Here is a 25,937-nt window from a genome sequence, read left to right as displayed (position 1 = left end):
AAGCGCACACGTTGTTTATTGTATCTATGTGTTTTTTGACGATGTTACTTATCAAGGTACGCAAATGTAGCTTTTACCCTAGTTCCCCAACTTCAATAAATCCACGGACTACTTTGAGCTACGTTTTCCCTAGCGGACATTGAATATGCATGCCAGTCATGCCAGTGAAGAGGCATTGTACACAATGAACAAAAGAACAGGCATTGGACACTGATGGATTTGTATTTTCCCAACGCCCTCAAACAATTTGAGGAAGTCTAGGTTTGTTCAGTTAATAGAATGGACTCATTGAGTTTTCATTAAGATTGATTAAATAGTTTTGAATGGATCATATTACGTTCGTAGTGGAGTGTTGTTTATCCTGCTGCTAGAATCAAGAACTGCTCATTTCAAAACAACTATTGAATAGGAAGCAGTCAGATGAAAGTGTGTCAGATGTTGATGTGAGAAATTTCAAGTAACGAATATCTAGTTCTTTGACAAAATATCTGAAGAAGGTTCTAGACATCAAATGGACTGATATCATGTCAACGTTTGTAGAATAAAACCTTTCACACAAATTCTACACTGTCGCTTGTTGTTTGAATAACCTTGACATGGGCTTTATTGATACTATTGAGATGCAACCAAACTTGAATTGTCTTATGTGGCTCTGAACAGACCTTATTAAAACATGGGGATAGACACCAAAATCAATTTGATAGCATGTGCTGTTACTGTGATATTGAAGAAAACAAGATTTTCCTTAATGACCGCCTTAATTTTCATATTGTGCGGATTGCCCAATGATGACTGAGTGGCATCATCCAGATTCTTATAGAGCACACCTCAGAGGTATAGAAACAGAAAAAAAACTTTGCATGAACCACATTGCACGCTCATCTGTCTCTGCAACCAGACTATTTAGATTCCTAAATGGCCAAAATATGATAACAATGATGTTCTGTTAATTTGTTAACGCTTGTTTTGGATTTATTCCTTCTTCAAGTACAAATGAACATGGCTGCGAAAATATATCTGTGCATATTTCCACACAATTTGAATCTACGCAACATCACGCAGCACACACAGCAAGACCGAATAAGAAGATAGCACGTATCCTTCACACTCGCTTTTACAAATTGACTAACATCCACTGATACAAACTCGGCGAGAGTGAAAGTGAACCTGTACTTTAAAATAAAGTTCAAAATCAAGGGTTCGAGAAAAACGCAGACCGTTGAATCGCCGTTTAAGATAACTAAGAGCTAAGATATCCAGGGGACTTTTCGGCTTCTAATCCAGTATTCAGATTAAAACTTTGCTATTGTACGGGCTATTTTCAAGACGCATTGTTGTGAACATGTAAGTAAAGATCACATAAAAACACGAGGAAATCTAATCCATATCAATCCCTGACTCCTACCCAGGAGACATATTAACCCAAGTGAAATATTCGACAACATCGGCTGACCCAGTTGTGACAGTCTGTTTAATGTAACACGTGCGTATTGATATATGTCTCGACAAAGTCGCACTTCTGCACCAGAACCGAATACAGACGCCACATAGTCGTCTAGTCAAGACCTGTTGCAACAATGGCTGAAGAAGTTCCCTCGGACGTTGTACCCAGACAACCGAAAACCGATCGTTTCAAAACCAGTTGTGTGCAGCAAGCAGGCATAACTGTAAGTCCCGATTCCAAATTTTTAGAAAATATTTTCAGTCCATGTGTCAGACATGTCGATCCTACCACCCCGAATACCTGTGATGAAATTAAGGACAGCGATCATCATCCCTACCCGTCAGCGGTAACTGATGACACATCTAGATCTGAGAACTTAAGTGACGTATCCGGATATGATGCTGGCATGTCCTCATCTGATGGGGATGACAGCAACATGCGGGACATCCGACATCCTCCGCGTGCGCTGTATGAAAATCCGTTGTGTGAGCAGGAGAATTTAGACCCTGATATGGCATACTCGCAACATGCCGTGAGCCCAAATCCGATATACCCGCAAATCCCTAGTAGGAATCTAGAAGAACTGCAAAACGTCCGCAACCCAAATCAGATATACGAACCAGACGTCTGCACCGAACCCGCACACAGACCGGCTGACAGTGTTGGTAATCCTAGCATCGAGTTATCTACAGCACAGGACTGTCATGATAATACTGAATCAACAACAAGTGGTGCTGCAGAGGAGAACATAGAAATAAACGACGTAGAGCATGGTGTAGCAGTAGAAGAAACTGCTGCTCCTTCTGTGCGTCCTAATCCCACCTCAGCGCCTGCTAACAGCGAAGTCTACATCCAGCCATACGCTGTCAGATATCAGGAACAGGGCGGGAATAAGGCACTAGCAGAACTGAAATGTGGCGGCACGCCATACGCCGTTAGATATCAGGAAGATAATGAGGATGATGTCGATATTACACCACATGCTGTCACATACTCGCGCCAATATGACATGCCTGGTGTAAAACGACGTGACACGGCCATGACTGATACTGACACGTCAGACTCTGTCAATAATGACATAAACGCACAAAGAATTCGACAGCATTGGAGGGCACTTCATCATCAAGATCCGAGTTCCATTCCAAACGCGATGTACGTGCCAAACGCTCCCCAACAGGCAGTTCACGGTAAGAGTTATCATATCATATCATACATTAATACTTGTTATGATGGATGTCGACGTACGTCAATTGATTTAAAAAAAAAGGCAATATGTAGACCTGTTAGTGATGAATCATGCAACTTATCATCATTACCAATGAAAATATAATTCCAATGTTTCCATAATGCATTACCATGTAATGTAATGCTGCCAAAAGATTTTCACATACAACATCTTCTATTTTGACAGGCAAGACAATCATTTAGAATTAGATTACGCTAATCACAGCCTTGTTTGTATAATCAATAGAAAAAACAACGAATTTCACAAAAAATTGATATTAAATATATATTTAATGCAGGAATGGGGTCCCCGAACTCTTTTCTCCGAAAAGGCTGTTCACACACACATATATATATATATATATATATATATATATATATATATATATATATGTAATGAATGAAGTTCGGAACTGGTGTCGTAGAAAATGATCACAGACACAAGATCTGCCGTGGCCGAGAACCGATCTTTATTCTCCTCTGTCACATCATGACTGTCTCAGTGTGTCCTCTCTCTCTGAACTGACTCTGATCCCTGGTGTTCCTTCTTTTTATCTCTTAGCTGGGTGCTGACGTAAACAAAACAAATTCTTCCCACATGTACTCGACAGGTCATTAATTAACTGTGATCGCCCCTTTGTTCTTCCTTATCTGATCTACTGGTCAGCTAAAATACAAGATGTTTATCTGTTTCTGTTAATTTCCGAGAAACCTTCCCAAGAATCATTTTAAACAGATGTTGTCAATATGGGCTCTATTACATATATATATATATATATATATATATATATATATATTACATTCTATATAACGTTATATATATGAATTTCAGGAAAACGTGTGTTATTTTGGTAGACAAGATCATTATCGGATATAATACATTTGTTTATGCAAATGAGGAACTTATTTAATCAGTAAGAAACATTAGAATACTATTTGGTGAAGGTATGAGGTTGTGAAACTCTATTGTTTATTCCTTTTATTTAAAAAAAAATAAAAATATTGTTAAAGGATGTGTCTCTCCGGTATGTACTTCGTTCTTTCTTGTTTTTAGTATTTTTGTTTATGATATTTCAATTTCATTTATTCTATCAGTGTGTTCAAAGCGAAGGGCTTTCGTTGCTGGAATCGTTTTTATCTCCCTGGCATTATTGGTTTTCTGCGGAGTTTTCGTGGGTTTATATTTCAACAACATTCAGAGTACTGAAAAGGTAAGCCTATGTATTTCTTAATTTCTCCTTATTAGTTGCATTATGCTTTTGTGACTCTTTTGAAAATATTACTTGAAGGGCCATGTGCGGTGCAGTTATTACTGACAGTGATGATCCATGGAATCGGCTGCTTTTTATCAATTTTTCAGCTACGCATTTCATCTTGCAAGCTATCCTAGAGTATTCTGTTTTATCAGGACATAGCTCATTGTACTTTATACTTAAGCACACATATATTCGCGGTGCCAAGCAGCATGTTCGTCTTCTATTTGCCTGTTGGTGGGTGTACCAATTACTGCGAACTCCTAGGCTTTTGTGCAGGTGTATTTTTTATGTCACATGCGTATTGTGCATTCAAAAACTGACCAGGTGTTATTCATGAACAGCTGACCCCAACCGTAGGTTCTACTCCAAGCACGGACCTAGCACCGATGCTAACCTCAGATACAAGAAGGGTGTCTACGGCTTCCAACGAAACGACTTCTACCACAACGAAGTTGACGTCTCCTGCAACGACCTCTACAGCAAGGACGTCTACAGCAACAACTTTTACCGCAACGAATTCTTCAACGACTGTTGCAAAAACAACGGTTGCCACAACGACTTTTACATCAACGTCAAAGATGTCCTCCTACCAAACGACAATTCCCTTCGACACGACCCGATCTGAAACTGAAGTGAGCATCATTAATGGTGATGTTCCAACTTCCATCCACACAGGTAAGGAATTTTTTGTTTTTCTTTACTGTTTATTCGGCTGTTTGTGTTTTCATGTACACTTTAAAGCAACAATATTTCTGCCAGAAGCCACCCCGCAAAGTGGCCTTATAGGGCTGTCTTTATTTCACACGTCGAAGAGTAAGGTGCCGAATAAACAAGAAACTACAAAACAAGTTATGCCGAAGTCATACATTTGCTTTAAGATCACAGAATGTGTCTGAAAACTGTGGTGTGAGCTAATTCGCAACAAAATCATACTTGGCGCAACAAAAATATACACTGATGATTTCCTTTTCTTAAGCTGCTTGTATGTGGACACTAGAATGAAAGAGATGAAAGAGCGTTTAGTATGAACTACCGACGACCAGTGCTTCTCTTTGACGGTCTGGTTATATAGCATAAAGCTGACTGTAGACAATAGTTGTAAATAATTGATTTGTTAGGTGAGACCGCCTTTTGTAGTTCTCTGTTAAATGATATCCAAGATTGATAAATGCCAGCATCCAGTCTTTCAGTTGTTACAATTCCTTCCTAGAGAGATGTAAATAAAATTCCGGATAATGTAAAGTGCTATTTCAAATCACTGATTGCAGAAAGCGATGGTGGAGTTTCGATGAAGCCATCTGCAGAGACGATCACATTTGGCGGAAAGGGGAAATCTCCAGGAAAGTTCAGATATCCCAACGGAGTGGCCATATCTGCTGGCAATGAAATATATGTGGCAGATAAGCATAACAAACGAATTCAAGTCTTCAACATGTCGGGGGTCTTTCTCCGCCGCTTCAAAACCATACGCATAGTAACGGGTAAAAAGCAACAAACTATTACCCCTAACGATGTCGCAATAGACGCAAATGGTTTTGTATGGGTAGTGGGAGATACTAGTAGAAGAAATGGACTACAGATAATACAGTATAGCCAAAGCGGCCAACAAATGTCTATAGTCAACCTCAAGTCCTCTGTTTACAGCCCAACCATTGCAGTGAACGCACTAAACAACAACAACATCGTTGTGGCCGCTAATATGTACTTTAAACCTGACACCATTTTTGTGTTTCTGCCCGATGGTTCAATGTACAACAGATTCCAAATGGTTCGAGTAGAGTTTGGTTTCATCACATTCAATAACGAAGGAAACATTCTTTTCACAATGGGCATAGTGAGAAGTACTAAAGTGAGTGATACTGTCCAGGTGTACACTCGTGATGGAGATAAACTTTTCCAGTTTGGAAGTAAAGGGCGTGGTGACGGTCAACTGAAAGCTCCATCAGGTATCTGTACGGACAGCTCAGGGAACATCTTCGTGTCCAACATGAAGAATAACAGGATCGACATGTTCACCAGCCGTGGGGACTTTGTGCGCACAGTTGTTAGAACAGAGTCTCCATGTGGGCTTGCTTGTGGACCAGACGGACAATTAGTGGTGGCTAATGCATTGTCTAACACTATAACTATCATTCCTCGCCGGTTGGTACTGTTAGGATGATCAAATACGGCGATGCGAAACTTTGTAGATTGGACAATCTTTATCTTAGCAGCAAAGGGAATTGATCAATTATCATAACGTTAACCGAAAGGGTAGTTTAATAGCAAGAACAGAAATCAGATAAGCATTCAAAATCAAGTTGTCTGAAATAAATGTATACTGCACTTTATGTAATAGCAAGAACTGCAGAAAATACTAATTCCTAGGAACGCTGATAGGCTATGAGACTTGAATGAAAATAATCTTCACTGATATGTATTTCGGTTGTGCTTTGGAAGCATTTATGACATAAATGCTTCCAAATCACAACCTAATTTCAGGATATAATTGTTGTATGTTTTACATTTGAGGAACTCAATTAAACCCAAAATCTAATGGCAAGAAGAGACAATGCTCTTCTACTACATAACGACATTCTTTTGTACGTGTGACATCTACATTTTTATTGTAACAGTCCCAAATATTGGTTTCGAATTAATATAGTACATATTAATGGTTAATTGATATTACGTGGTTGCGAAGCTTATCGATGTATATTTCCACACAATTTATGCAGTATCATGCAGTAAGAACGAATAAGTTGGGGAGACGAATTCTTGATACCCACTTTCGCAAAAGGAAACTGAAAGTGACAGAACAGAACGTAGACAATCATCGGTTTAGATGTATACGCTAAGCTATAAGGACTTACACTGATATGCTTTGGAATTGTCGTCTACTAATCAGGTGTTCAGATCAAAATTTTGCAATCCGTACTGGCTGTGCTGAACACGCATTGTAGTGAAAATGTAATAAGTAAAAAGCAAACAAAGCCAGAAGGAAGTCGAACCCGAACCAATCTCCTGACTCCTCGTCAAAAGGCAAACTAAGCTCAGTGAAATATCGGGATTACCAACATCGACTGACACAAACTGTGACAGTCTGTTTGATGTAGCACATGCGCACTGCGCGGAAAATCGCACGTTTGCACCAGAACCACATACAGCTGCCATATCGTCAAGACCTGTTGCAACCATGGCTGAAGAACTTCCCTCAGACGTTGCACCAAGGCAACCGAAGAATGATCCTTTCGAAACCAGTTGTGAGAAGCAAGATGGAACAAGTCCCGACTCCGAAACTGGGAAAACTATCTTCAGGCCCTGTGACAGACATGGCGATCCCTCAATCCCAAATACCTGTGATGAAAATAACGACGGCGATCATCATCCCAACCCGTCATCGGTAACTTATGACGCATCTGAGAGCGGAAGTGACGTATGCGGACATAATAATGGCATCTTCTCTTCTGATGGAGATGACAGCAACATGTGTGACATCCGACATTCTCCGCGTGCGCTGTATCAAAACCCGATGTGTGAGCGGGACGCACAAAACCCTGTTATGACGTACTCGCAACATGCCGTGAGCCCAAATCCGATATACCCGCCAATCACCATTAACCCTGATAATCGAGAACACCTGCAAAACGTCCGCAGCCCAAATCAGATCTACGACCCAGGCATCTGCACCGAGTCCGCGCACAGTTCGGCTGACCGTGATGGCAACCACAGCACCGAACCCGCACACAGACCGACTAATAGTGAGGACAACCCTAGCACCGAACCCGTGGACAGTTCGGATGACCGTGATGGCAACCCCAGCACCGATTCCGCACACAGTTGGGCTAACCGTGATGGCAATCCCAACATCGAGTCTGCAGATCCACACCAAGAACGTCATGATAATGAGAATACTGAACCAAGAACAAGCGGCACTGCAGCTGAGAACATAGAAATAAACGAGGTAGAGCATGATGTCGCAGGAGAAGCAACTGCTGTTCCGTCTGTGCGTCCTAATCCAACCTCAGGGCCTGCTAACAGCGAAGTCTACATCCAGCCATACGCTGTCAGATATCAGGAACAGGGCGGGAATAAGGCACTCGCAGAACTGCCATACGCCGTTAGATATCAGGAAAATAATGAGGATGACATTGTTGGTGCTTGTGGCAACAGAGTAACTCACGACACCGCCCTTGATGACGTCGATATTACACCATATGCTGTCACATACGCGTCCCAACTTGACATGACTGACGTAGACCAACGTGACACTCCTATGACTAATACGGACACATCATACTCTGTCAATAATGACATTAACGAGGGTCTGCATGCCTTTTTCCGTTAAGCGTTACGAGCCATTTTAATTCACCGTTAATCGTTACCGACCTGCTCTAATTCAACGTTAATCGTTATCGGTATATTCTTCGTGAAGCGTTATTGGTCGTTTTAATTCAACGTTAATCGTTATTTGTTATCCCGAATTCACCGTTAAGCGTTACCAAGAAATTCTTCGTAACCCGTTACACACGAAGTCAAATGCCAGATAGAACCCCTGAAAATGCAGGAAATGGCGTTTGAAAGAGTCCAGATTTCAAAATTTCTCCGAGCCTCCCGGCCTTCGGCTCTGAATATGGTGAAATATGTTGCGGAAGCGTCGCCCTCAAAATTTTATCACTCATACAGATTTCAGTGTCAAACATAGCTTAGTTTCGGGCAAAAAGTTCTCCTAGAATGCAGAAAATGAAGTTTCTCCGGACCTCCATGGCGACGGCTTGCGCCTTTGGCGCTCACGACGACATGGCGAAAATATGTTAGGGGCGTGGGTTTTCGCACAAAAAAGACTTTTCTCTCTAATAAAATGTCATTTAATTTAGCTTCGTCTTACGGCAAAATCTGTCCTTCAAAATGCAGTTAGTGGCGTTTCAGACGGTCCAGATTTTAAAATTTTCCCGGACTTATATTGCAACGTCTCGTGCCTTCCGAGCTCGAAATGGTAAAAAATATGTCGAGGCTCTGGGGGTGGAGGCCAAAGCTACGAGTATAATCATGTGTAATTTGATGAAAATGTCAAAATCAACCTAGCTTAGTCGGTCGGCAAAATGTGCCGAAAATGCAGGAAATAGCATTTAAGAGGGTCTTGATTTAAAAAATTTTCTTAGGGTCTTGATTTAAAAAGACCCCCTTGAATGCGTCGCGCCTTCGGCGCTCCATGTGCTGAAACAATAGTTCAATCCCCTAGGCCTCATTTGCTGCCGCCGTCTCTGTGGCGGGCCGGGAACTCTGCCTCAGTCAATTTACAGATGTCCCCGTCATTCCTCCGGGTTTTGGGCACCATTTGCTTCTCACAATGTTTTTTTCACCCATTGATATAACTACTGTAGCGTTGTATGAATAGGAATGCACGTCAATGTTACTATTATGCTTTGTAACTCCTTCTGAATTTACCGTTATGCGTTACTGGGCCTCCTGAATTTACCGTTAAGTGTTACCGGGCCTCCTGAATTCACCGTTAAGCGTTACCAAGACCCCCCCATGCAGACCCTCATTAACGTACAGAGAATTGGTCAGCTTCGGAGGGCACTTCATCAAGATCCGAGTCCCATGCGAAACGCCGGTGACCTCAACCCAAGGCCAAACGCGATGTACGTGCCAAACGCTCCCCAACAGGCAGCTCGCGGTAAGTTATCATCTCATATACATTAAAGCTTGTTATGACGCCAGCCTAGCAAGTACGTCAGGCAATTGATTCAAAAGAACCAATTTCCTGTCTACTTACTAAACCGATTTCCTTCCTTCTTACTAATTTTATATAATAGTATGAACTCTTCAGTTCATTATGATGGTATGGCTGTGGATGCATTTGTGTTTGATGTGATCAGCGTAGTTAATTGTAGAATTTGTGAGTGGATGTTCATGATATTTTTTAGGTGGGTAGGTGTCGCTAAGAAGTAATGGGCGTCCTTGTGGCTTCCCATGGCTTCTGCAGCGTCACTGGTATGTTTGTGTGTTTGCATGTAGAAAACATAACTCAAGATGCTGTGGACGGTTCTTTATTGTATATTAGGCCATGTTGATTTGATTATATGGATGACATCCTCCGGGAACTCCAAAACTGATGCGAGCGAGCGAATAAAAAAAAAGTTTGCCCCCCCCCCAAAAAAAAAGTTGCCTTCAGTATGAAATCAAAGTGGCCAGGAAGGTTGAACATAGGACAAAACACACATAGTATGGTATACAACAGTTAGGTGTAGGGACCAGTGCATCATACGGGTGCAAAACATTTTTTTCTTCTTGGACCAATCCGAAAAAAAAACAGACCTGAAAAAAAAAACAGAGGAACAGGTTTCGCCAATTACAAAATGGACACACTGTGTCTGCAGCCATTTGGGGTCTTACCGGGGGGCCAAGAAGACAAGAGCGAAGTCAAGTAGAGTTTATAGTCAATTGCACCAAGTTTCTACAGTCGAAGGTACAGAGACAGTTAGCTTTTATTACATGGAGATGGGATTTTAAAATGCAGTGGGAGTCCAATAATCCACCAAACAGATTCCTTTGTAGCAAAATTGACCAATTACCATTGTTTTGAGTATTGCCAGTTCTCAAGTTTCCACAGACAATCAGGTCCAGGTTCATGTCCGAACCTGGAAATGATCCTCTGGACATGAATTTTCTGTACTGGTACCTCCCCCAACCAACAATAGATTATTTTTTTTCTTTCTGTCCTTTCACATCTTACTCTTTGACTTTAGATTCATTGTGGCATTCTAATGGCATTAGTTATCTGTTTTCTGATATTTTTTTTCCAATCTTCGGAATAGTTCTGCTCATTTTACAGCTGCTTTGCACAATTTATTGTGTGGTCGAAAACTTTTTTTTTTTGGAAATGGCCGAAAATTGGTGCGAGCGTGGATGTCATCCATATAATCAAATCAACGTGGCCTTAGTAGGTGGGAAGAGGTGTAGCGGCTTTCCAAGGTACTGCAATGGAGCTTCAAAGTTTGAGGTTAGGAGGCGTTAGGGTCGTGATTTTTCACTGCAGGATGAATAGCTCGTGGGACAGGGAGTAAGAGTTGAAAGTTTGCCAAGCAGAAATTGATGCATCTTCATTTCAGGTAATTAGGCACGTTTGGTGATGGTCAATACAACCAGGGCTCGAAATACTACCTGCATATGCAGGTTAGTGCAGGTAAAATTGGAGCTGTGCAGGTGTTTCTGGTGTCTACCTGCACCTAACCTGCACTGGTCCATGTACTGAGTTTATACATAAATGTCCTGTAATGTAGCTGTATATACAAATGTAGATTGTCATTAGCTGCATTGACTGTTACTACCTATAAAGTATAAAAGAAAAAATAGCAATGGTTCCTGAACTATTTTAGTATGATCTAAAATTCCTAAATTCGGATTGGTGCAGGTAAAATTTGTCTGGTGCAGGTAATTTTCAATGTTACCTGCACTGGTGCAGGTATGCAGAAAAAAGTATTTCGAGCCCTGACAACGAAATGATTTTCATGCAAATCTGAGTCTAATTTACATAATTGATGACGAGAAGTTACCATTCCCTTAGGAGGTCACCTATACTTGTTACTTTTTACTGTCTGTACCCTTGCAATTAGGCTACGGGCATGGATTTGAAAATAAATAAATGAATTATATACGGAGACACCATCTGTCGGAAGGGGGGGGGGCAACTCAAGAAGGGGATAACGGATCGTTGTAATTTTTGTGTTGGCTAGCTTAAGTTGTGATTGATATATATATAGATGCGCATGCTAATCATGCAAATAGAAGGTAATTTGCATAATCAATGAAGAAAGTTTAGAAATCTGCTGCGTTCAATGATAGTCCTACATGTGTCATGTGACTATAGGTGACATGGGTCCTGACATTCAAGTTGATTCAAGGTGAACATCATCAAATATAAATAATGGATAACTGAGAACAAGCTAGAGTAGCCTTTTTTGTTAATGCATGCGTAAGACTTTCAGGACAACTTGTGTTATATACGTAAACAAAATATATAACTGATATAATACACTCATATATGCAAATGAAAACCTTATTCAATGGGTAAGAAACTTATTAAAGAATACATCAGTCATACAATTTGATATTGTTTGTCGACGGTATGAGGTCGTAGAACTCTATTGTTTATTCCCTTTCTTTAAAAAAAAAGACTGTTAAAGGCCGTGTCACTCCGTTATGTACTCCGTTCTTTCTTGTTTTTAGTATTCTCTTGTTTATGATATTTTCATGTCATGTATTCTTTTAGTGTGTTCAATGCGACGGCGTGTCATTGCTGGAATCGTTTTTACCTTCCTGGCAACAGTGGTTTTATGTGGAATCTTCGTCGGTTTATACGTCAACGACATGCAGAATATTCAAAAGGCAAGCCTATGTATTTCTTCTTCATTTGTCCTTGTTAAATGCGATATGCTTTTGTAAATCTTCTGAAAATATTACTTGAAGGGGCACGTGCGGTGCAGTTGTCATAATGATTATCCATGGAATCAGCTGCAATCAGTCTTTCTTTACTTTATTTTATCTTCCAAGCAACCCTAGAGTTTTTCCGTTTTACCAGGACATAGTCATAGCACATTGTACTTTGTACTTAAGTGCACATTCGCGGTGCTAAGCAGGATCGCACAGAGTCGCCTTATATTTGGTGGGTGTCTACCCATTGCTGCTAACTCCTAGGCTTTTGTACAGGTGTATCTTTACGGCATTGTGCATTCAACAACTGACTAGGTGTTACTTTATGAATAGATGACCCCAACCGTAGGTTCTACTCCAAGCACGGACCTAGTGCCTATGCTAACATCGAATGCTAAGATGGTGTCTACGGCTTCCACCGCAACAACTTTTACAGCAACGACTTCTACATCAACAAACTCTACCGCAACGGCTTCTACAGCTACGGCTTCACCGTCAAGGACGTTAGCCACAACGACTTTTACATCAACGTCAAAGATGTCCACCTACCAAACGACAATACCGTTTGACACGACCCGACCTGAAACTGAACTGAGCATCAATAGTGCTGTTCCAACATCCATCAACACAGGTAAGGAATCTTTAATGACCAGAGTTTTGAGAAATTGAAGTCGATGTGTGACTATGGGGATTGGTTTTCTGTGTCTTTCAGTCAAACAGTGTCTTACAAATCCGATTTATTGTGTTTTCCGTGTTCATTCGGCTTTTTGTGTTTTCATGTGCGGTTCAAAGTAAGAATAGTTCTGCCAACAACCACCTCGAGAAGTGACAATTGCCTTTGATAAAAGGCTGTGTTTATTTCAGAGGTCGAAGAGGTAGCGTTCAGTAAGTCGACGGAACAAACAAGAAAGCACTTTCAAGGCTGGCCAAACACTACAAAGGGGGGTAAAAAACAGACCAAAGTCATACATCTGCTTTAAGATCACAGAATATGTCTGGAAACTTTAAGCTCAACGTGCACAATACAGGTGCTACCGTTAGAGCTAATTCGCAAAGATATGGTACTGGGAGAACAAATGATGGTTTTCTTTCTTTTCTTCTCTTTCTCTTTCTTTTCCTTTGTACTAAGCAGATCTTGTAATGATTTCCTTTTCTTAAGCAGCTTGTGTGTAGATAATGGAATACAAGAGATGAAAAAGTGTTTGGTAGTGACTACCAACCAGTGCTTCTCCCAAGAGGGACACACTTTTGCGGTTTGGTTTACATTAAGTTGGCTGTAAACAATTGTTGTAGATCATTGTTTTATTAGGTGAGCCCGCGTTAAGTTCCTTTATAGTTCTCTGTCATCAAATGATAATGAATAAATGATTCATGAATACTGAATACCAGCATCCAACCTTTTACTTTTACGATAGATTGCTAGAGTGGTGTCAGTAAAATTCCAGACAATGTGAAGTAACATTTTAAATCACTGATTGCAGAAAGCGATGGTCGAGTTTTGATGAAGCCGATCACATTTGGTGGAAAAGGAAAATCTCAAGGAAAGTTCCAGTATCCCAACGCAGTGGCCGTCTCTGCTGAAAATGAAATATATGTGTTAGATGTTGACAACAGACGGATCCAAGTCTTCAACAAGAATGGGGTCTTTCTCCGCCTCTTCAAAACGGTGTACGAAGTACCGGGTAAAGAGAAACAAACTATTCACCCTTACGATGTCGCAATTGACGCAAATGGTTTTGTATGGGTAGTGGGAGATATAAGAGATGAATTACAAGTAGTACAGTACAGCCAAATCGGCAAGCAAATGTCTACAGTCGACCCCAAGTCCTCTACCTACTTCCCAGCCATTGCAGTGAATGTACTAAACGGCAACATCGCTGTGGTCACGAAAGGTAACACTATTTTTGTGTTTCTGCCCGATGGTTCAGTATACAACAGATTCCAATTGGTTGGTGGAGTAGACGTCTCTTTCGTCACATTCAATAATGAAGGTAACATCCTTTTTACGGACGCAATGCGTAATACTGTCCATGAGTACACTCGTGATGGAGATAAGCTTTTCCAGTTCGGAAGTAAAGGGCGTGGTGAAGGTCAACTGCGCAGCCCTGCACGTATCTGTACGGACAGCTCGGGGAACATCTTCGTGTCCAACGTGAGAAATAAAAGGTTTGACATGTTCACCAGCCGTGGGGAGTTTGTCCGCACAGTTTTTAGCACAAAATCGCCAGTCGGGCTTGCTTGCGGACCGGATGGACAGTTGGTGGTAACTGATGCACGGTCTCATACTGTGACAATCATTCCTCGCCAGTTGGTATTGTCGGGATGATATTAATATTGTTTGGCGATGTCAAATTTTCTCATTTTTGTACTTTTCTATACTATAAATGTACTTAAGAGCGTTACTTGATAACAATGACAGTAAATATGTAAGTAATAACTGCTGGAAAGTATATTGTAGTCGACCTAAAAGAAGTTGAACTTGAAAATGATTTAATGTCTACATGTACTGCACTTTACGTAGTATTCCTAGAAATATCGATTGTATATTTCTGACACTTGAATAAATCTTAAAAAAGAATAATTTGCACTGATATGCGTTTTGGTCGTGATTTCCCATTAGAATCTAATTAGCGTATATTTGAATTTGAAGGACTCAAACTCAAATGAAAAACAGCAGAGGATCTTCTATTTCATGATCATGATGAAATGCTCTTTTCATATGACATCTACATACATATTCTAAGAATCCCAGTCTACTACTTCTGCATGCTTTCAGAGAATCTTGAAAATTTCACAGTTATCTGGTGAAAAATAGTGGATGCTATCTGAAACGCCCGATTCTACCAGAGGCCATATCTAACGTTTGCCCTTTGTAAAAATACGAAAAAAGAACACAGCATTCCATCAAAGTAATTGAACGCGTGAGGTAAAAATCCGAAGAGACGAAAACAAAACAGATTACCTAATTTGCCTAATTTTGACATTGAACTCAGGTACGATTTACACAAGGCAACAGACAAGAAATGGCATGAACAATTCTGGACTGTCTTTATAGAATAAAGAATGAATGCCAAATTTATAAAGTACAAGATAAGTCATGCGGAGTTTGGATGATTTTGCTGTTTGTAGCACGACTAAATGCTTATAATCATTATGTTAACAAGTAAAATGAGCCTTCGTTCTTTTCAAACTGAAAAAAGCAAACAGCCAAGTCCCTACGCACATACTACACCTTAGTCATTCTTACGTAGGGAGTTTCAAGATGGCGGACACAAAGTTTGTTAGGAAATGCAAGTGCACAAGAATACTTTTCTTTGCAATCCTTGGGATTTTGATGGGCGTGGGCGCAGTTGTGGCAGCAGTTGTGGTTCCCCAGTACCTCGGCAACGATTCAGACGACCTCAGCAGAGCCAAGGAAATTCTCAGCCAAGTGCCGCTCGTGGACGGGTGAGTGGGGTCCGTTTTGACCAACCTATATGAACTGACCTGTTCGGAACTAAGACCATACAGCATTTGAATATATGGGCTGGGTTAATTATACTGATTGATGTGGATCTTTAAAATGTCAGCAAATGTCAGAATATATTGTGTGAATAAATCTGAACATTGGTTATGTCGGTTAATTGGGAGTACTGTTAATGGTAAGAAAAAGACTGTAAAAAATGCACTTTGGACTTTGCCTTCCAAACATCCACGTACAGTGATTAAACAAGTTAGCCACATGAATACTGTTACAAATATTTTGTTTTATTTCAAATTTTCCACTCCTTAGCCACAACGACTTGCCGATGTTCTTGGAAGATACAGTCGATGACGTCATAGAAGATATCAACCTTGAAAATGATCTGCGTCCGTTGCTAGGCAACAAATCTCAAACAGACATCCCTCGTCTGAGGGAGGGTAAAGTTGGCGCCCAGGTATGTATGAATATTGAATGTGGTTTCTATATGTGTGTTTTACAGACTTCTTTTATCGTATACTATCGGGAGAAAAATAATTTCATTTGATATTGCAAACATATTACATGAGATGATAAGGAAAAAAGATTTGTTGAATGTTTGTTGAAATCATATATTGCACAAAGCCACAGGAGTAACACTAAATAACGTGATCTCGACAGGTGATTATGTGTATCCAATAAAACTAATAAAACATTGAAACCAAACTCGAAATATCAAGATGCAATTTATATAAATTATATACAGTCGAGCTGGGAATTTGTTTAATCAACAGTATCCACGTAAACGTACTGTCAACAGCTATGTACCGCTGGTGGTGAAAAATGTAAAAAAAAAAATGGTGGACGCATTTTGATACGTTCTACGTATTAAATACATTCATAATTGTCTTGCTTGCAGTTCTGGAGTTCGTTCTTTTCGTGTAGATCTCAGTACAAGGACGCTGTACGCAGGGCGCTTGCGCAGATTGACGTCATCTACAGGATTGTTAGAAAGTACCCGGATGTCTTTGAGTTCGCCACCAGCTCAGATGGTAACTAGTTAATCTATCAAAAATGAGCAATACTCTTCTATCACATTAGTTCTTTCTTTTCTATTTTGCTTTGAAATATGATCATAGTAATTGCTGCAAGGTGCACTCATTTGTCTTGATATTGATTATATTTTACCAAGAATGACATGTACTGTACAAAGTTATCCTAAGTTAAAGTTCATTTTGAAAATGATTTTAACTATCGTTTATGGATATAATATTTGCTTCCCATTTTTGACCCCCACCAGAGATTACAGACATTTTCAGCCGGGGCAAGATCGCCAGTCTGATCGGTCTGGAGAGCGGACACGGGATAGACAGCAGCCTGGCGGCACTGCGCATGTTCTACGAGCTGCGCGTGCGCTATGTCACCCTGACGCACTCGTGTGACACGCCATGGTACATGGGACTTATTCAGCTTAATCGTGGATTTTGTCATACATACATTCAAGTCCGCAATACTTTTGAAGCTTGCAACTTTTGCATTTGTATAGCTTAGTAATTGTTTTACTTTGCTTCTATTTTGTTACTGGTATCTGTTGGAAAAGACAAACAGTATGTTACCAATATTTAACATTGCAGGGCTGCCTCAAGCACACATGGCACACCGGTAGGGGACGGCCTGACAGAATTTGGACAGGTACATAATTCAACAAAGTCATTGACAGGCAAGAGTATATATTTTGCTTATACCTATGGTTTGTGCATTATACAGTGTGTAGATGATTGGGGCAATCTGTACGGCTTACTGGAACAAATGATCACTGACACATTGAAAAGGATATGTATGATGTTAAACTTTCTGATGCCATTGAAGATGCCTTTACAGAGTCCCAACCAAACATGATGGTATTTGTCTATTTACGTATTCATCTCACAAACGGGTGGGTAGCCCCTACAACTTTTGAAAGTTCATTTCCAAAGGGACCCACCATATATGTAGACACGATTAACAACGTGTTACATTCAGTCAAAGTTAAGACAACGGTAGATCATGCAGTTGATCACATGAAGGTCGAGGCGTCAAAACAAAAACCAGTGTCAATTTCACCAAGGAGATTTCATCAGTTAAAACCTCATTGATTTCACAGTCGTAAACGTTCAAAGGTCAAACCAAAAACGTCAAAAGATGGAGTGGAGGTCAGATATGCACATCGCATACTCATATCATACAGGGTCAATGATTGTATTTTGCTGGCTTGCGGGGTAATTTTAGCCAATTTTCTACTTCCAGAAAGTTGTCCTGGAGATGAATCGACTGGGCATGCTCGTGGACCTTTCACATGTATCCCATCGGACCATGCGCGACGTACTTGACGTCACAGGAGCGCCGGTCATCTTCAGCCATTCCTCGGCCTACGCCATCTGTCCGGTGGCGCGAAACGTGCCGGATGACGTGTTGGACAGAATGGTAGAGACACAGGTTTTCATGTTTCAGAACAAATTTTAAAGGAAAACACGCTTAAGGTCTTAACATAGTTGTTTCCTGTCCATTCATTCTTATCTCTCTAGCTCTATTTCAACTCTCATCATTATTTTGAATCGTATAGCACAAACGCTTTATTGACGATTGAAAACCCCAGTTTCATGGTCTGCTTTCCTCCCGATTCAGAAAACAAACGGAGGGATTGTTATGGTGAATTTCTACCCTGGTTTCATCAACTGCACGGCAAACTGGACCCACTGGGAACACGTCACCCTGGAGGAAGTCGCAGGTAAGAATTTGAATATCTGCATCCACTCTGGACAGTGTAATCTAATTAGATACATCCTGTAAGTTTCTTGAGACATTAAACGTCAACAGAGAACTAAAATTTGTTTTTTTTACGACAGATCATGCCGACTACTTCAGGGGGTTAAGAAATATCTGCACCCACTCTAGAAAGTGTAGACGTAATTAGGTACATCCTGCCAGTTTCTTGAGCCATTAAACGTCAAAAGGAAAACCTAACAGTCTTTGACGCTAACAGATCATGTCGACTACATCAGAGACCGTGCTGGAGAGGATCATGTGGGGATTGGGGGCGACTTTGACGGGATCGGTGGCAGGTAACGTATAACTGTCATTTTGTAATGGGTTCCCTTTTCTCCTTGCTTCTTCTGCGGCCTTTACCTTGGGGAGGCTCCGCTAAACCTGGCTAAGGTTTCCACTTTTGTGGGTGTGGCATCTTACCAGTTGTCAGTCAATCAGAGAATCGCCCAAGTGTTTTCTTTGTATCAGGTAAAGCAGATTCTCTGATTGACTGACAGATGATTCGGGCCACGCCCACAAAAATGGAAACCTTAGTCCGGTTGATCAGTGCCTCCCCAAGGTGTATTGCATAGGCCTCAGAAAGTGCAAACAATGGTGGCCCTTTCTACAGTAGAAATTATAGAAATAACTTGTACGTGATAGACATGATCTGTAATACAATGGCTGGCTAACGCCTCTGGGAAATCGTTCATCCTATTCGGCCTTCTTTGTTCAATAATCAAGGAAGTCGGATGGAGCCTGTTTGTTTTATACATGGTTGTCACCACTGGCATTGTAGTAAATTTAGAGTAATGTTGTTAATCATGATCACTGATATGAAGCATTTTCTTTTTGAAGTCACCCCCGTGGCTTGGAGGACGTCTCCACTTACCCGCGCCTGTTTGCCGAACTACTGCGGAGAGGTTGGACAGAGGAGCAGCTGAAGAAGTTGGCGGGAAACAATTTCCTCAGAGTTTTCCGGAAGGTAGAAGAGGTAGGCATGATTCATATTGCAATGCTGGTTGACTTCAGGTTTTCAAAAATTCAAAATAGGGAAGATGTTGCCATGGAAAAATGACAAAATTCCACATTACAAAGCCTCCATGACAGGCTCTCTGGGGCTTTTTTGTTTTGGGAGGCAACACATTATGTTGAAAAAAAAATGCATTTTTCAATAAATCTATGGCAAGAAAATAGACATAGGGTAAGCCACAAAAGTCCTAGTTAAGGATGTTTTACCATTTGAATGTTTCTTTATCTACATAAACATGTTTTGTAATGATATCAATGGCGTAAATGAAAGTGTCTCTTGTCAAAATGTGATACAAGTTACACCAGAACATCTCCAGGACTGGGAGGAAGCGTTCAACATTGTTGTTGTTGTTGTTTACAGGTGAGAGACAAACTCCAGTCTGAACGTCGCCCGTATGAGGACCATATCAGTGAGGAGGACCTTGGGAACCAGACATGCCGGACAACCAACACTTAGGGGCTTTACAAACATGTTTCCTTAAGAATTAATGCACACCACCAATGAAACACCACGATTGGTCAAGAAAGTAAAGAATCTACTGAGGAATGTTTAGGAACGTTAATGCTGGGGAGCCATGATAATCAGAAGAATAGCGATATAAAAGACTGGAAAGTTTCAATCTGTTGAAAACAATTCAAGTTAGTTAAGTGATATATTATGCCATATATTTCAGTCATTGAGCTCAAACAATCTATATCAGGTATTCTACGAGTAAAAATGAATTAACGAAAAGTTTACTCGCATAGGTTTATACTTTATAGTGAAAAAGAGTTCGGAGATCTTATGCATCTATGACGTATTAGGGGCCTTTTAGATTTACTGCTGTATCTTTTCTTATTGATCATGCCAAAAAGGCTATATCTAGCATTATCGAATTTAACTGGTGGTCCAAAATTACGTCTATGTGTATTTTAGCAATTCACTTTGGTAGAATCCCGGCCCATGTTTCCATTTCATCACAGATTTCCGATAGATCACGATCCTTTTAATGTACCAGTCTGACATTTGACATTGGTAGTTAAAGAGGGTATTAAACACATTGGCCATATCGTAAACATCATGAACACTTTACGATGGATTGTATTGAACAATTGTGTTGTTTTATAAATGAGGCCATATGTTGATTTAATTATATGGATGACATCCGCGTAATGCAATAAAAATCTCTCAAGCCCACTGTTTTCAAAGTGGTGGATATATATGTTGCCCGGCGGATTAATGCTAATGGTGGTTAGTTAATATAGAGAGTAATGTTGAGAGATGGACTTGTGTCTTTGTTCTCGAAGTTAAGAAAACAAGTCGCCACAATCGTGCCTTATTTCATCATGGTTTTAACTAGGACGGAAATGACTAAGAGAACGTTATAGTTTGGGGAGAGATGAGGAAATGTTTTCATTTACCCAGTGCGTCATAGTTGACGACGAAGCAAAACGTTTCGGAATATGTTCGAGGGGACAATGGGGTGCCGTTAGTAAAATGGAGGTAACTTTGTGGGACGCACGGAGAGGACCGCTGTCGTAATCTGTGGTCTGCGTGAGTAAGTGAGCTTTGTCCTTCGACACTTGCTGTTGGCATAATGCCTAGGTTACACATAGCCGACTTTGGCTCCCGAACACTAGCCGACTCTTAGCCGACCCAAGTCGGCAGTAGTTCGGGAGTAGTCTGACCAGTTTAGGCCACGCCTATTTTTTAGTGCCGAACATGTCCCGAACACCTCCCGACCAGTAAATGACTTACTCCCGACTGTGTCCCAAATGCTAACTAACCTATCACCAACCATCCCGACCTCTAGCCGCAGACTGCCGAATCACTCCTGACTGATCCCCAACCGATTGCCGACCCTTTTTCGACTTGAAATAGACATAATCAGCGATTTTCAAAAGAGTGCTCATTTTTGTTTTTAATCAAGAATGTCCTTTGTTCTATTTGTAAACATCACCAAGAGATCAAATTTAGATCACATATAGCTCCAGTGCGGCATTTATGGGTCTTTTTGCTTTTGGCTGGATGTCGGTCGTGTGAAGTTCGGGAGTGATTCGTCTACGTTCTGGCAATAGTCTTTTTGCTTGGGAATGAGTTAGCAGAGATTTGTCTAAGGTCTTGGGGTGAATCATTGGTAAGTTGGAAACAATATGGGAGTAAATCAGCAATGTTTATGGCGTGGTTAAGATTTAATTTGACTGCTGACTTAATCCCGAACACCAACCGAACACTAGCCGACCGTGCCGAACACCAGCCGACCACCAACCGACCCATTCCAGAGTTGCCGTTCAGAGCCGAATGTTTTGAACATTTCAAAACATTCGGATGGAGCAGCCGAACACCAGCCGACTCAGCCGAACGCCAGCCGAACGCCATCCGACTCAGCCGAACACCAGCCGACTACAGCCGACTAGCTCCCGAATCACTCCTAAACCATAGTCGGGAGAGAGTCGGGAGCCAAATTCGGCTATGTGTAACCTAGGCATTAGGACCCACTAGCAGCAGGCGAACACTCTATCCCCTTCGCCATTGCATCGGTACCCTACTGTTTTAGAAATGACGCTTATTGGTTGTCCACGGGGTCACCTACAGACATTGGATCGCCGCTTTGTTTGAACTACTGGACTTTGACTGTCCCCGAAAGTGGGTTGGTGTACGTGTTCGTGAACTTGAACTTCGTGCTGCGCAGAACGGATGCGCATAAAGTTCAATAAACACTTTTTGACTGCGTTTTGCGTGAAAATATGGTTGCAGTCGTCACCTGGATAACTGAGTCCCTTCAGGAGATTTTACACATCTCTGGGCTCACCCTTCAGACGTTTCTTGTCTTCTGTGCGGCCTTTCTCCTGGCAAGTCTCGTCTTCAAACGTTCCAAAAACCTGCCTCCTTACCCGGCAGGACGTGTGCCCGTTCTCGGGCACCTCCTCGCCTTGGGCCGAGCGCCTCACCTCAAGCTGGCGGCGTGGAGGCGGCAGTACGGGGACGTCTTCACCGTCAGGATGGGGATGGAAGATGTGGTGGTTCTGAACGGCTACACTGCCGTCAAGGATGCGCTCGTGGACAGGTCTGAGCTGTTCGCGTCCAGGCCGCAAAACTACCTGTTTGATGCGACAACTGGTTTCGGAAAAGGTAAACTTTTATTCACTATATGGTGAAAAATTAAAACGACATGTGTACCGCAGAAAACTGTGACAGGTGTGGATGCGTTGCCAGCTGTCTTGAGACAGAAAAAGTCCCTGCTGTTCCTGCTGTTGGTTGGTTGGTTCTACCATAGCCTCGCTAAACATCGTACGGCGTATGTGACTAAAGCCCCGGTTACATACCAAATCAATCATCATAAAATACTGTTTAGTTGTCGCGGTCGCTAACTCCGGTGATCTGTCGTATCATATTCATTCACAGAGTTCTACATGTATATCACACCCCTTCACGTCCTGTGTTAAGCCTATGTCACATACATCGCACGATTTACACACATTCCGCGACGATTTCGCCCTACGTCGCACATAACAGGGAGTATTGGACACAATAGACATGTTCTTTGTTCCTGTATGTAGAAGTAGTCACTGCACGTTGGGGGACCGGGTTCAGACAGAGGAAGAGGTTTGTCACCACCGCTCTGAAGAACCTGGGCATGAAGGTCGGACATGGCAGCGTTGAAGAAAAAATCCGAGAGGAAGCGAACATTCTCCACAACAGGGTAAGATCCATGTAGGTGTGTGAATGAGGATTGATGACGTGACCACTATGTTGATAATTCTTATCATCAATCATATGCCTGTCTGTCGGATAGTCCTGACCATTGCTTGAATCGTGCAGTTCGCGATGACATATGTACCATAATGAGGGGATCGTAGTCCAGTGCGTAGTCCAGTGGTTAGCGGCCCTGCTTCTGGAACTAGCTATAAAAGCCGTGAGTTCGATCCCGGCTGTGTCGCTCACCCGACATGCACGCTACAGGAAAGGGTTGCAGTCCTTAGGACTGGATCGAGATCACTTTGAAATTCTTTCTTTCATTTGGTTTAGGGTGCAAGTCCGCAACTTTTAAGTTTAAAAATCGACTTGACTACCAAAACAAATTAAACCTACATGATTTTTACATCACGTGAGCGCAACATATCATTTTGCAGCCAAAACAAAAACCTCTTAATTGTTCAGGTTGCAGTTTACAATAGACATCCATTTGACATCGCCCATGATGTCAATGTAGCGGTTGCAAACATCATCTGCTCCATGGTGTTCGGGAAGCGCTACGACTACGAGGATGAAACGTTCCAACAGCTCTTGGAGGCGATTATCACCGTAACATTTGAAATCGGGTCTGCGCAGATCATCAGTGTCTTCCCTTTCTTACGGTTTGTTCCTATTGGTAGGTAGAATTGTCCTTTGCACAACATTTATAACATCACAACATCTATAATTAAGGGAATGGCTTTTCCCCGATTGGTAGGTTATAGGAAGATATCAATTTTCCACGCTTTTACTTACTACATGTCCGACGCTACGTTAAGTGCTCAGCTACCTTTCTCGGGAATCTAGTCACATTTGTGACAACATCCTTCCCATGGCACAACGCAACCACTGTGACAAGAGGAAGCAGAGTTGATTCAGGCTATGAGGAAGGTTGTTGAGGAGTTACCGAAACGTCTATATCTTTTTGTCAACATTCATATCCATGCATATTCTTCAGTGAACAGAGCCGGCGTCAATGCCCTTGAAGAAGACCTCAAGGTCCAAAATGTGTTAAGAGAGGAAATATCTCGCCATCGGGAACACCTGGATCGCGAGAACCCGCGAGACTTCCTCGACTTCTGCCTACTGGAAGTTGAACAGCAGGGGAAGGTGGATGGTCTGACGGAGGAGAATGTCCTGTATATGGCCGGTAACCTCTTCTTTGCGGGAACTGATACAACCACCAACACACTGCTGTGGAGTCTACTCTACATGACCTTGAACCCCGACATCCAACACAAGGTACTAGTACTACTTGTGAGCAATTTAGCTTCTTCAAAACGTAACCCTGCTTGACTCTGTCGTACTTCAAAGGACTGGGCAAATACAAAATGTATCACGATATTCTGAGATTTTCCTGTGACTCTGTAATGTCTGTAAGTACGTCATTGCCTCCTAATAGGTACAAGAGGAGCTTGATGCCGTTGTTGGTGCGAGTCTGCCCGCCCTGTCCCACCGTTCCCAGCTGCCCTACGTGAACGCCTGCCTGCTGGAGGTCATGAGGATCCGCAGCCTTCTTCCCGTCGCCATTCCACACGCCACCACACGGGAGGTGAAGGTGCAGGAATACGACATTCCTAAGGGAACTCAGGTATGATGAGTAGCGAGGTGTTATGTTTCATATTACACAACATTTCTGCACAGAAATGATCCCTTCATTGGCAGATAAACATTTGACTGAGTGTTAGCAATCCACTGGAAGAATATCCCGTAGTACGAAGAGTTTTATAACTGTGTTTGTGACCTCATTATTCCTTTCCCAGGTGCTGGTGAACCTGCACTCTCTTCACATGGACCCCGTCTACTGGCCTGATCCGGACAGGTTTGACCCCGAAAGGTTTCTGGACAAGGATGGAAACGTCGTGAACAAGCCGGAATCTTTCCTGCCCTTTTCAGGAGGTAAAAATAGTTGGGAAACCTAATACCACCACATGAAATGTTTAGAGCTTTTGTAAATTTCTTGTTTTAACGTTTTTGACTACAGTAATAACACACTTTTACTTTCTTTTCTACGTGTGCCTGATCTTCCTAATGGGCATTCTTTGTTTGCAGGCCGACGTGTGTGTCCCGGCGAGCAGCTGGCCAGGATGGAGCTTTTCCTGTTCTTCTCGACCCTGCTGCAGTCCTTCATCTTCAAGACGCCAGAGGACGCTTCTCCTCCGGACACAGACGGCGTCTTCGGTCTGACGCTGACGCCCCCTCCGTTTCAGCTCTGTGCGATACCGCGTTAATAGCCGGAGTTACTTTATATGTGAATGCAAGATCATAAAGTTTTATTTTTCTCGATGAGACACATTAGGTCTGCAGGAATAAACATGTTTCAATCCACCGTGAATTAATGATATCTGTCCACTGTTATCAACGAAGTATCATTTACCTAGTCTGGCCGAATATAGGGGACTTTGGCCAATTCAAGTTAGGAATAAAAGCCTAGTAGGCCTAGGAGTGTTGGCCGGCCTTAGGTCGCAAACTGTACTCCTCGGCCATCTAACTAGTCTGCTGTGTTTTCTGCATTATTTGGCCAATTTCTACTATTTTTCCAGCGACCTGTGGAGCCTGGTAGAGGCTATCATTTACCAAGAATTTCCACTCATGATGATAAAGACTTCAAATAACATCATCATCGTC

The 25,937-nt window shown here is 41.8% G+C and overlaps 3 protein-coding genes across 3 annotated transcripts; all 3 read left to right on the top strand.

Annotated features, from left to right (window-relative positions):
- Positions 1-12,677: 12,677 nt before the first annotated feature.
- LOC118419870 (tripartite motif-containing protein 3-like) lies at positions 12,678-14,730 on the top strand. The gene is made up of 2 exons (XM_035826524.1): positions 12,678-12,970; positions 13,821-14,730. The coding sequence occupies exons 1-2, from the start codon at positions 12,718-12,720 to the stop codon at positions 14,663-14,665; spliced, it is 1,098 nt and encodes a 365-aa protein (XP_035682417.1). The 5' UTR covers positions 12,678-12,717; the 3' UTR covers positions 14,666-14,730.
- Positions 14,731-15,570: 840 nt separating this feature from the next.
- Positions 15,571-20,792, top strand: LOC118420374 (dipeptidase 1-like). Its single transcript, XM_035827174.1, has 10 exons — positions 15,571-15,786; positions 16,112-16,256; positions 16,698-16,830; positions 17,079-17,229; positions 17,413-17,470; positions 18,065-18,241; positions 18,443-18,545; positions 18,801-18,879; positions 19,421-19,556; positions 19,956-20,792. Exons 1-10 carry the CDS (start codon positions 15,602-15,604, stop codon positions 20,049-20,051), a joined length of 1,263 nt encoding a protein of 420 aa, XP_035683067.1. The 5' UTR covers positions 15,571-15,601; the 3' UTR covers positions 20,052-20,792.
- A 1,450-nt stretch (positions 20,793-22,242) lies between these two features.
- On the top strand, positions 22,243-25,644 carry LOC118419116 (cytochrome P450 2U1-like). The gene is made up of 7 exons (XM_035825419.1): positions 22,243-22,706; positions 23,135-23,277; positions 23,736-23,946; positions 24,268-24,551; positions 24,712-24,900; positions 25,073-25,208; positions 25,362-25,644. The coding sequence occupies exons 1-7, from the start codon at positions 22,322-22,324 to the stop codon at positions 25,538-25,540; spliced, it is 1,527 nt and encodes a 508-aa protein (XP_035681312.1). The 5' UTR covers positions 22,243-22,321; the 3' UTR covers positions 25,541-25,644.
- Positions 25,645-25,937: the final 293 nt, after the last annotated feature.

This window comes from Branchiostoma floridae, chromosome 7, assembly GCF_000003815.2.
Source record: "Branchiostoma floridae strain S238N-H82 chromosome 7, Bfl_VNyyK, whole genome shotgun sequence".
Classification (NCBI taxonomy): Eukaryota; Metazoa; Chordata; class Leptocardii; order Amphioxiformes; family Branchiostomatidae; genus Branchiostoma; species Branchiostoma floridae.
Note: the sequence above shows the minus strand (reverse complement) of the source record. Positions and strands in the feature narration are given on the sequence as shown.

Coding starts and splice junctions, on each gene's coding strand:
- LOC118419870 (XM_035826524.1), top strand. CDS start 12,718: ATGCTAACATCGAATGCTAAGATGGTGTCTACGGCTTCCACCGCAACA. Junction 12,971..13,820: donor TCCAACATCCATCAACACAG/GTAAGGAATCTT, acceptor CACTGATTGCAG/AAAGCGATGGTCGAGTTTTG.
- LOC118420374 (XM_035827174.1), top strand. CDS start 15,602: ATGGCGGACACAAAGTTTGTTAGGAAATGCAAGTGCACAAGAATACTT. Junction 15,787..16,111: donor CAAGTGCCGCTCGTGGACGG/GTGAGTGGGGTC, acceptor TCCACTCCTTAG/CCACAACGACTTGCCGATGT. Junction 16,257..16,697: donor AGGGTAAAGTTGGCGCCCAG/GTATGTATGAAT, acceptor TCTTGCTTGCAG/TTCTGGAGTTCGTTCTTTTC.
- LOC118419116 (XM_035825419.1), top strand. CDS start 22,322: ATGGTTGCAGTCGTCACCTGGATAACTGAGTCCCTTCAGGAGATTTTA. Junction 23,947..24,267: donor CTTACGGTTTGTTCCTATTG/GTAGGTAGAATT, acceptor CATATTCTTCAG/TGAACAGAGCCGGCGTCAAT. Junction 24,901..25,072: donor ACATTCCTAAGGGAACTCAG/GTATGATGAGTA, acceptor TTCCTTTCCCAG/GTGCTGGTGAACCTGCACTC.